The sequence below is a fragment of the Muntiacus reevesi genome, chromosome 4 (genome assembly GCF_963930625.1).
Source record: "Muntiacus reevesi chromosome 4, mMunRee1.1, whole genome shotgun sequence".
Taxonomy (NCBI): domain Eukaryota; kingdom Metazoa; phylum Chordata; class Mammalia; order Artiodactyla; family Cervidae; genus Muntiacus; species Muntiacus reevesi.
Window position 1 is genome coordinate 140113902 of NC_089252.1, and position 11936 is coordinate 140125837.

At 42.2% G+C, this 11936-nt stretch overlaps 1 protein-coding gene across 1 annotated transcript in view; it reads left to right on the plus strand.

The window, feature by feature from the left end:
- The window catches only part of CRADD (CASP2 and RIPK1 domain containing adaptor with death domain), a 179422-nt gene extending 168367 nt beyond the window's left edge, over positions 1-11055 (plus strand). The window contains exon 3 of the mRNA XM_065934211.1: positions 10297-11055. Coding sequence (XP_065790283.1) covers positions 10297-10598 — 302 coding nt within the window. The 3' untranslated portion in view covers positions 10599-11055. The remainder of the gene's footprint in view (positions 1-10296) is intronic.
- The last annotated feature ends 881 nt before the right edge of the window (positions 11056-11936 follow it).

The following is an 11936-nucleotide window of genomic DNA, read 5'->3' on the forward strand; positions in this document are numbered from 1 at the left end:
AATTAACTGTGCTTCAATTTTTAAAAAATAATACATTTTTTTTCTTAAACTAAAAAAAAAAAAAAAAGGCCCATTTCCACCACAAGTCATAAAGATACTCCAATGTTATTTTCCATTAAGTTTATACTTTTGCCTTTTATGTTTGGGCCTTTATCCACATGGACTCTGTCACTGTTTATGGTGTGATATAAAAGTCCAGTTTCTTTTTATATAGAATTAGCTAGTTTTCCCCAGTTTGGAGAAAGCCTCTCCTTACCCCATTGTGAAGTTTTAATTGTCATTATAAGCATTCTCATCTTTATGTCATACGAATGTCTTCCCAGCCAGCAAAAGAGTAACTCTCCATTTATTCAAATCTTGCTTTATATCTTTTAATAAAGGCTTAAAAATTTCCCCACAGAGGTCTTATGTGATCTTTGCTAATTTAATTCTAGATTCTTTGTCGTTTTCATGATTGTTTTCTTTTGTATTTGATTATTGCTAGAATGTAGAAATGCTATTTTGTTGATTTTTGTTTTGAGTTGATCTTGTATCTGCAATTTTGCTCAACCCTCTTATTTGTTCTAATAAATTGTCTATTGATCCTGGCCTTTTTCTACTTATTAGGTCATATAGTCTGAAAATGCTTCCCTTCAAGTGCTAATACATAATTTCTTTTTCTTTATTTATAGCTTTGGACAGGACTGTCTACTACTGTATTCAATAGCAATACAGTAGTGCTAGTGGGCATACTTCTTCACATTCTTAGAGGGGATACATTTTAAAGTTCATTAAATCAAATGTTTATTGAAGGTTTTTATAATTTTATCAAGTTTTAAAGACTGCTCATATTTCTGGTTTTTGAAGAAAATAAATTTAATGATAAATAAGTATCAAATTTCATCAAATCCCTTTTTTTCATCTATTAAAATAATAAATTTTCTCTTTTGGCTGTTGATATGTTGAATTAGGAGAAGGCAATGGCACCCCACTCCAGTACTCTTGCCTGGAAAATCCCATAGATGGAGCCTGGTAGGCTGCGGTCCATGGGGTCGCTAAGAGTCGGACACGACTGAGCGACTTCACTTTCACTTTTCACTTTCATGCATTAGAGAAGGAAATGGCAATCCACTCCAGTGTTCTTGCCTGGAGAGTCCCAGGGACTGGGGAGCCGGGTGGGGCTGCCATCTATGGAGTCACACAGAGTCGGACACGACTGAAGTGATTTAGCTTAGCTTATGTTAAATTAATTGGTAAATTTTATGATGTTGAGATTATTGTAATCCTGAGATAAATTCTGTTTGTTTACAATATATGCTTTTAAATATTTTTTAAACCTGTTAAAAAAGCTGCTCTTCCATAACTCTTTTAATTTTTATTTACTTATTTTATTCCTGGCTGTGCTGGGTCTCCGTTGCTCGCAGGCCCTTCTCTAGTTGTGGCTAGTGAGGGCCACCCTCCAGTTGCAGTGTGCGGGCCTCTCACTGCAGTGGCCTCTCTCGCTGTGAACCGTGGGCTCGAGGGCTCGCAGACTGCAGCTCCTGCCACACGTGGGCTCGGTAGCTGTGCACATAGGCCCCGCTGCTCCGCAGCACGTGGGGTCCTCCTGGACTGAGGGATCCAGCCTGTGTCTCCTGCACTGGCTGGCGTATCCTTCACCACTGAGCCACCAGGCACCCCTATTTTGAATATATTTTTAAAAACTCAAATAGTTACTGTTTAGGATTTTCGCATCTAAAATTATAAGTGAAGTGAGCCTCTGATTTTTCTTCTTTCTCCTTGTTGCTTGGGATAAAAAGTATAGGAGTCTAGTAAAATGGCCTACATAGTTTTCATTCTTTTTGTATTTTCTGGAACAACTTACATGAGATAGGAAATGAAATGTTCCATGAATGTTTGATACAACTAATGTATAAAACCATTGGAGCCCTGGGCTCTCTAGGGCTTTGATTACCACTTCAGTGTGTTTGAAACTTTTGTTTATTCAAGTTTTCTATTTTGTTCTATACCAGGTTTGGCATTTTATATATTCGCAGTAATATATCACCTCATCTACATTTTAAGAATTTATTAGTATACTTGTAAGTGTTTATAGATCATTGCTCAGCAATTTTTCACTCCTTTCACCCCATGAGATGATTTGATTCCTTTTCTGTTGACTTTGGTCTTGGCCACGTGTCTTGCTTTGGTCCATGGAACATTAGTAGATTTGACCTGAGCAGAGGCCTTAAATGTCCTCGAGGCAAGGTTTTTAGCCTTTTCTCCTAAAAGGTGGCTATCCTAGAAAGACACAGTCTCTTAGCTCAACTTTTTTTTTTTTTTTTTTTTCTGGTCCAGCAAACCTGAAGCATGTGGCACTTCCCTCAGTGAGTTAAGGAGTGTGGTATGTATCACCAGCTCTCCAAAGAAATGTGTATGGTTTTTCAAAGACTACCCCATCTGCAACTGAGTCACTTTATAAAGCACTCATATGTGCTTACAAAACCTCCAGTTGTACCTCCAAATAACAGGTTTAAAAGGGAACTCTATAGTTAAATCCTTTGCAGTAATTCTAGAGCCCTGACTGCAGCCTCATCTGACTTTCCCAGCAGCCACGGACACGTCTGCCATGCCTCTCCCCGACTCCATGGCCTCAGTCTTCGAACTGCGCTTTTGAACGCTGTACAGGTCCTCTTCTCAGGTCACTGTTAAGGTGGCCTCATATCGCGGGGCGCAGGGTACAAAGCAGAGGGCAACCAGGCAGGACACGGGGCCTGTGGACCTGCCCTCACCAGCCAGGGTAGAGCAGAGTGTGCTGTCTGCACAGAGGTTTGTTGGAGGTGATGACTTTTTTCAGTAATAAGTCAGAAACACGTAGCCATTAGAGAAGGTGAGTTGGAAACTTGACTTGGATAACCTTTGATTTTAAGAATGTCACTGGAAAAGTACACGTTAAGTTGCATATTGTGCTCAGCAAGGGGCTGAAGTTTGTATAGGAAGGACACAGAAGCAGGAGACGTGGTCTCTGACCATGAGGAGCTTGAGAGACGGTGATGTCATATAAGAAACAGAGAAGCTGAATGGAAGGGTTTAAGATTTAAGCCCAGAGTGGCCACGGTTAACCACGAGTGTGGGAAGAAGAGATAGTGGTAGAGAAGGGGAATCACCATGCACATTTCCTTCGTGTCGTGCCCACAGAGTTGGAGGGTGGAGGGGAGGTGGGGGGTAGGTGGGCAGACGGGGGTGGGTGGGTACTGGAGGTGTTCATCCCTTCAAATGGATTTTCATCATGGCAGATGGTTTTGTCAACAAATGGTATTTCTTTTGAAACAGGTGAGTTTTAACTTGACCAAGAATGGGATTAAAGGATTGCACGAAAGAGACAGGATCTATGTAAGGGAGAACAGTTGTCAGTATAAAAGGAGTTAGATGCCTGCGTGGGACTTTTTTTTTTTAAAGAATGGATATTCTTCTGTCCCAGTATCTGGTGGTTCTTAACTAGGGGTAGTGCTGCCTCGCTCCAGGGCGTGTGGACACGTGTGCTCAGACTGGGATGGGGATGTGACTGACATGTAGTAGGTGTAGGCCAGGGGTGCTCCAGAGCCTGCTGTGTGCTGGAGACAGCCCCGCACGATGGATCATCCTGCCTGAGATGCCACTCGCTCACATGTTGAGAAACACTGTACTTCCCAAACTTCAGTCATTTCTGTCCTACTTGTACAATTCCTGCCTTATTTTTGAATCACCTGTATTGCTAATTTAATGATTTTATTTAAATCTACTTTTTACTTTTAAAACTTATGTTTTTTTTCCCCCCCAGTCTGTTTACTTTTTGGTCATTCTACATCTGCTTTTTAATTTACTTACCTTAATCCCTGAAATCATGGGTTTGAAATGCTGTTTGTACTTTTCTAACCGTGTTAAGACAGACACGTGACTGTTCTGATATGGAATGTTCCCCTGTGTACCCCCAGCATCATCTTGCCCACCACTAGTGGTGTGCACATCAAGCGTCGAGGAACAGTGGCCAGATGGTCACAGCGGGTCAATTTCTAGCTTGACCTGATTTGATGTAGTATGTCCTTGGGAGCTGACACTACCGCCTTAGGGCTCTCGTTTTTAATTAACCTCATATTCAGCAGAATTCATGAGCTGGAAGGGCTTCATGAGGATACTTTTCCAGACAGAGGTCAGACGACCCAAACAGCTGTTATTCTCTGTGTGTGTGTAAGATCTCCTTGGAAGGGCCTGATTTGCTCTTGGCTGGGCCATGCCTATGTGCCAGTTATCTTTGCTCAAGTCTGTGTCTGCAGACTGCTGACCATCTCCCAGTTATGTGGCAGTATTCACAAGGGATATGTGATCCTGAGAGTGTAGAGGAGTAGAGCAAATACTGCCCTCACTTCCACATCATTGGCTCAGAGCATATGTTGCATGAACAGTTGGACAGGAGTCAGAATGATGACAGAGTGTAGCAGAATCACAGATGTTCCCACCCAGCACCCATTGAACTGACCCAAAAAGAAGTTCAGAATAAAAACAGAACCCAGTAAACAAGAAAACCAATCACAGCTTTATGCCAAACACTTTGAAAAGTGCCAGGCAAAGAAGGAAACCTCCCATCCTGACCCCTCAGGAGCAATGCTGGAAAAGGAAGGTGAGGGACCAGCAGCCTGAGGGTTCCCAGTCATACAGGTCAGTTGGAAAGAAGCTGTCTGAGGAGGGCGGGCAGCCTCAGTGATGTCAGGCAACACCCTCTGCAGAGGCAGGAAGGCAACTTGAAGCAAGCTGTTGCCCCAGTTACAGGAAAGAGATCGTAGAAGTGAATGCACCCTAGCAGAGCAGGCTCTGGTATAACACATTTAACTGGCTTTCAAAAGGGAGCAGGCCTTCCCTGGTGTGACAGTAGTTAAGAATCCACCTTGCAATTCAGGAGGACACTGGTTTGCTCCCTTGTCTGGGAAGATTCCACATGCATTGGAGCAACTAAGCCCATGCACTGTAACTAGTGGGCCCACGCACGCTAGGGTCCTTGACTCCCATACAAGAGAAGTCACTGCAATGAGAAGCCCGTGCACCACAACTAGCCATGTACCCTGCTCAATGCAACTAGAGAAAGGTGGCGCACAGCAACAAAGACCCAGCACAGCCAAAAGAATGTTTCGGTACATATACACAATGGAATATTGCTGCTGCTGCTGCTGCTAAGTCGCTTCAACTGTGTCCAGCTCTGTGCGACTCCATAGACGGCAGCCTACCAGGCTCCTCTGTCCCTGGGATTCTCCAGGCAAGAACACTGGAGTGGGTTGCCATTTCCTTCTCCAATGCATGAAAGTGAAAAGTGAAAGTGAAGTCGCTCAATCATGCCTGACTCTTAGTGACCCCATGGACTGCAGCCCACCAGGCTCCTCCGTCCATGGGATTTTCCAGGCAAGAGTACTGGAGTGGGGTGCCATTGCCTTCTCTGAATGGAATATTACTCAGCTATTAAAAAGAACACATTTGAATCGGTTCTAATGAGGTGGATGAAATTGGAGCCTATTATACAAAGTGAAGTAAGTCAGAAAGAAAAACACCAGTACAGTATATTAACCCATATACATGGAATTTAGATGACCATGGTAACGATGACCCTACATGCGAGATGGCAAAAGAGACACAAGTATAAAGAACAGACTTTTGACTCTGTGGGAGAAGGCAAGGGTGGGATGATTTGAGAGAATAGCGTTGAAACATGTATATTATCATATGTGAAATAGATCGCCAGTCCAGGTTCAATGTATGAAACAGAGCACTCAAAGTTGGTGCAGGGGGACAACCCTGAGGGATGGGATGGGGAGGAGGTGGGAGGGGGGTTCAGGATGGGGGACACATGTATACCCATGGCTGATTCATGTCAATGTATGGCAAAAACCACCAAAATATTATAAAGTAATTAGCCTCCAATTAAAATAAATAAATTAAATAAAAGAAAGAAAAACAAACAAAATCAGTGCATAGCATCTCCAGCAAAGGCTGGCCCTGCAGATCCTACCTCTCCTTCATGGCAGAGCACCACATAGAAAGCCACAGCCAACCTCAGAGTGTAATCCCCTGTAAGTGAACGGACTGTCAAGGATACATCAACTTACTGTAGGTGACCAAACAGAGTTCTGAACAGAGATACCCACATCAAGTATGAACAGGATGAAGCTAAGTGTTGTGAAAACACTGCATACAAGTGAGGAATGAAAGACAGGAACGCAGCTTGCAAAAAATAAACGTGCAACCAATCGGGTTCGGGAGAAAAGCGAGTCCAAGGAAACTCAGTCTCAAAACCATTTCATGATATAGAAGAGTTCAGTGTCAGTTCAGTAGAAATAAAAACTCAGTGTTATGATTAAACAAGATTCTTTTCACGTTTTATTTTTAATTGTAAAATATACAACTTGCTTTCTTTTCCATTTTCAAGTGTGCAATTCAGTGGTTAAGTACATCCATGTTGTTGTGCAACAAACCTCCAGACCTTTTCATCTTGCAAGTCAGAAACTTTGTCCCCATTAAATAGCAACTCCTCATTCGCCCCTCCCAAGACCCTGGCAACCATCATTCTTTGTGTCCCATCAGATTTGACTATTCTAAGTACCTCATGTGAGTGGAATCATGGTGTAGTTGTCTCTTTTGTGACTGATTTATTTCGGCTAGAATAATGTCCTTAAGAACCATCCATTTTGCAGCATGAGTCAGAATTTTTTTTTTCCTTTTTAAGGTTGAATAATATTCTGATGTATAATATACCACTTTTTATTTATCTGTTTATCCATTGATAGATACCTGAGTGGCTTCCACTTTCTAGCTGTTGTGAACAATGCTGCTATGAAGATGGATGTACAAATATCTCTTTAAATCACTGCTTTCAATTCTTTTGGGTATATAACCCAAAATTAGAATTGCTGGATCATAATTCCATGTTTAATTTTTTGAGGAACTGTTCCATAGCAGCTGCACCATCTTACATTCCCACCAAGAGCACATAAGGGTTCCAATTTTTACACATCCTCACCAGCACTTATTTTTTTTTGATAGAAGCCATCCTAATGGGTGTGCAGTGGAAAGGGATTTTTAAAGATTGAAGGGCCAAGAAAAATTGGCAGCAAAAATATGATATAAAATTTGAACCAGGGAATTCCCTGGTGGTCCAGTGGCTAAGACTCTGCGCTCCCGATACAGGGGGCTGGGTTCGAACCCTGGTCAGGGAACTAGATCCCACGTGCCACAACTAAGACTCTATGCAGCCAAATAAATAAAAATAAATATTAAAAAAAAAATTTGAACCGAAAGGAAAAAAATACAGAATAGGCCTAAGTGGTAGTCAAATGAATGGCATGGTGGAAAGGTGTGAGATAATTACTGGAAGGTAGTTGAAATGATAAGAGAAAATGATAGCTGTGGAAGATAGGCAAAACCATCCAGCATAAGGAATAGAAAAAAATAATGCAAAGATATAACTCAGAAAGATTTTTTTGAAAAGAAGGAAGAACTAAATCTTTGGTCAGAAGGTCATGCCACATATAGAGTGACCAAGATAAACTCTGGTCTAAAGCTTCAGTATTGCAAACTCCAGAGAGAAAAAGCAGATTATCCCAAAAGGGGGATGATGAAGTTAGTATCAGAATTCTCCATACCAGTTTTCCCTACCATAAAATATGAGCAAGTTCTACAAATGTAAGAGAAATAAAATTATTTAAGCAATATAAAATTATATTCATAATTTAAAATATAATATGACATTGTTTTTATAAATATTGTTCTTGTTCAACAGTGAAGGCACTAAGCAGATAGCCTTGATCTGAAAGAACTCAAGGAATATAGTAACCATGAACCTTTCTTGGGGAAAAAACCACCCTATGAAGAGATTGACCAAATGAGACTCAAATCAAAATACAGACTCAAGAGCAGAAAAGTTGTGTTAAAAAACAATAACAACAACAAAAAACACTGGTGAACATTCAAACCATTATAATGTAGTTTTAAGACTAGATAATGGGGAGAAATTATTATTGCAGAAGCATGTAAGTGTTGTGCATCCAACAAAATAAAAATGATAGAAGCAGCAAAAATCAAGAGGTATGAGAAAAAAGAGAATATAAATACAGCATTAATGTGGAAACATGTTGTTTACCTGTTAAATTTTCATTAATCTTTTTCTCAGCATTAAACATTTTGTGTATTTGTGTTTTTTGTTGTTTGTTTTGGTTTTTTTTAAAAAAGCATTTAATTGTAGATCAGAAAGTCATTTAGTTTCACCTCTGCTGGTTTTCCTTGTTATGTTCAAGCAAAATTAAGTAACTTTTATTGAAAAAGACCGTTATATTCTCCTTTCTCATAGTATACACACATAAAGAGATGTCTGGAATGATGTTCATGAACTGTCAATAAGATGGTAGGATATTTTGTTTTCTTCTTTGTACTTTTTTGTATGTTTGAGTTTTAAAATGAGCCCATATTTTTAGAAAAGTCATAAAAGTGCCAGTATTAATATAAAATATGGCTCAGTAGTATCATCATTCTACTTTGCTTCTTAGTCATTAAAAAAAAAAGAAAATAGCAGTCTTGACAGACACCAGAAAGAGTCCTTGGCAATATTTTTGCAACTTGTGCCTAAGCTGTTGGCAACTGCCTAGAGACCAAAGGTCCATGCCGTGGAAGATATCAACTATTCTAACAGGATGCCTCTTGCCTTCTCATTGAATTCATAAATCAAAACAGTGAGCTGTGAGTGTGAAGTGGGATTGACCTGAATTCCTGGAATGCTGGTGACAGAAAATGTAGTTCAAGGTGCTATTGTAAGGAAACCTGAGCTTTCAGTCCTGGTCTAACCCATGACTGGCACCATCATTTTGGATGTTCGGAGCGTGTCTCAGCCTCTGCTCTTTGCTACAGTGACTGTCTTTCACCTGCCATGTTCTGTTGCCTCAGGGCCTTTGCACATGCCTTACCCATTGCATAGGGTACCCTCCTTTCCTTTCTCTTCATTGGGCTCCTTCTTCTCATGCTCAGGACTTAGCTTTTAATTTCCTTCTTCTGGAAGGCCTTCTCTGTAACTAGTGGTACCTGTTAGCACATCTGTAGTCACTCACTTGATGTTAGACTTCCTCAGCAGACTGGCCTTAGGGAGACAGGACTCCAGTGTAGGAAGTGCAATGTCAGGTTCTCTCACTGCCCATCGGCAGCACGTGCTTGCTCTCCTCTTCTGAGCTCAGCCAGGTGGTCATTCTCCTCCTGTGATCTGTGCTGCTCCCTCATGGCCTTTTAGGTTTTATTTTTTGCTTCGGGCCCTTCTTAGCTCATGCCTCTGTAGAAACTGTCACTTTTCTCGGAGGTGTTCAACTTGGTTAGGTGAGACTAGCTGTTCTGTACAGCCCGTTACCCTCTAGCAGATTACCCTCTAGCACTGGCCATTCCTACAGGAGACAACATCACCCCTGCCCCCACAGGCCAGTTCCAGAGGGAGGAGGGCCACGAAGGCATCCTTAGATGCCTCCAGAAGCCTCAGCTTGGCCTCCCTAGTAAAGAGATGGAAGTAAAAAATGCATGTTATAAAGCATCGTGTGTGATAGTCGCTCAGTCATGTCCAACTCTCTGTGACCCAATGGACTATAGCCTGCCAGTCTCCTCTGTCCATGAAATTCTCCTGGAGAATTCTGGAGTGAGTTGCCATTCCCTTCTCCAGGGGATCTTCCCAACCCAGGGATTGAACCTGGGTCCTCTGCATTGCAAGCAGATTCTTTAACATCTGAGCAGTACCTGCAGTGTAATCGTAAATGTATGTTTTATGCGTAAAAGGCTGAAAAGAAATAGATCGAAGTATTCTGAATGGGTTTCTGATGGGATTTCAAATTATTTTTATTTTCTTGTTTTCATATTTTCTGTAATAAACCTGTCCCTAGGTGCTAAGTGTTTCTTAAGCCCCTACATATGGCTTTTTACTGAGCAGCCCCTGTGAAGACTAAAAGTGGGCCCCTGCCACTTGGTGTGTGTGTCATCCCCCACATTTTTCATTTCTGCCTGTCCCTACCCCGTCTGATATGTTTGGGCTTACCTAGTGGTTCAGACAGTAAAGAATCTGCCTGCAATGCAGGAGACCGGGGTTTAATCCCTGGGTTGGGAAGACCCCCTGGAGAAGGGAATGGTTACCCACTCCAGTGTTCTTGCCTGGAGACTCCCGTGGACAGAGGAGCCTGGTGGGCTATATTCCATGGGGTCATGTAGAGTCAGACACAATGAGCATCTAACACTTTTCTCACTTTCTGATGTGTCGGCGCCCTCCCTTCACCATGGTGTCTTTCTCCTCCCCAGATGACCGGATGACCGGAGTCCCCCCGCACGTCCTGCACAGCTCCCCATCCGACCGGCAGATCAACCAGCTGGCCCTGAGGCTGGGCCCCGAGTGGGAGCCTCTGGTGCTGTCTCTGGGGCTCTCCCAGACAGACGTCTACCGCTGTAAGGCCAACCACCCTCACAACATGCAGTCCCAGGTGGTGGAGGCCTTCGTGCGCTGGAGGCAGCGCTTCGGGAAGGAGGCCACCTTCCAGAGCCTGCACAGGGGCCTGCAGGCCGTGGACGTGGACCCCTCGGTGCTCCAGCTTATGTTGGAATGACTGGGCCCTCGACCATGCTTGGGGCTAGTCACATGGGCTGAATCGTGACTCACCAGGGCAGGTAGATTTGGTTGGGGTTGTTGTTTGTCGTGGTGATTTTTAGATGAGAGGACATGATGGAATTTGCAGTGATTTTTAGATGAGAGGATATATTGGAATTTGCACTTGACGTTACTTGAAAAGTGGGATTACACAGTAGGTTTGCCAAAATGAATTGACAATTGACTTTCTAATTGCTCAAATATTGCATTTTCTGAATTGTGCAGGTTTTAATTGTGTGGTTGCCTTTTAATAGACTGGTGAGTCCTACTGGTTCCAAAAAAAAAAAAAATACAGGTGTTCTGTATATAAATCATCCACTTTTATGTTGCCTGGGAATTACACAGTGTACTTAACTATTAATCATGATAATAATAAAAACAAATTGCTATATATAATGTAGCCCTTTCATGAGAAAGTATTGCTTGTTTTTTTTCCCCTTTCACTCTTGTATTGCCTAGATTTAGGGTGTAAAATTATGGTAGTTGTGTCTTTGGAACAGAATTGATAGTAACAGTGGAATAGTTACTTGCTCTAGTCAGGATGAATAGCTCGGGCAGGGTGTCTGCATTAAAGTTAAGACACTAAAGCTCCCCGCAAAGACCAGTTCAAGTACCAGCATGCATACCTGAGCCCTTGATCTTTAAAAGATATGCTTAAGAAAATCCCGTGCCCTTTATTTAAAGAACTGGAGGTTGGGGGACAGTGTGGTCTTTCTACTGAAGCTGTGATGATTGAAGCGTTGTGCTCCTAAGGAGTTAGCCTTCTGACTTTTTAAAATAACACATGCTATTTGTCAAATGCTTTACTGTTTTCAAGGCTTTCATACCTAGGATCTCATTTGGACCTCACAAAAAGCCTGTGAAGTAGTTGAGCAAGAGTTGAGCTCCATCCCGTAGCAAGATGGAGTGATTTACTAGCGGCATCTCCTCGGACAAGTTACTTCACTTCTCTTAAGCCTCAGTTTCTTCATTTGTAGAGTGAGGCAATGATTGTCCTCACCTCCAAGATATTTGTGACAAGTAAAAGAATAACATCTGCCTCGGGCTCATCCAGTGCCTGGCCCATCCTCAGCTCTTGGGAAATGGTAACTGTTAATTCTCTGCTGTGGCTAAACATGGATACAGTTCCCAGATCAAGTGGTACAGTGGCTAAAGCTGAGGGAGAGGAAGTGCTGTTACCATGTTTCTGGTTAAGCTTTAAAAGGTGATCTGCTTTTATTAATGCTATTATGGGTCCAGTAAAGAGAGTACGGACTTCCCTGGTGGTCCAGTGGCTAAGACTTATGCTCCCAATGCA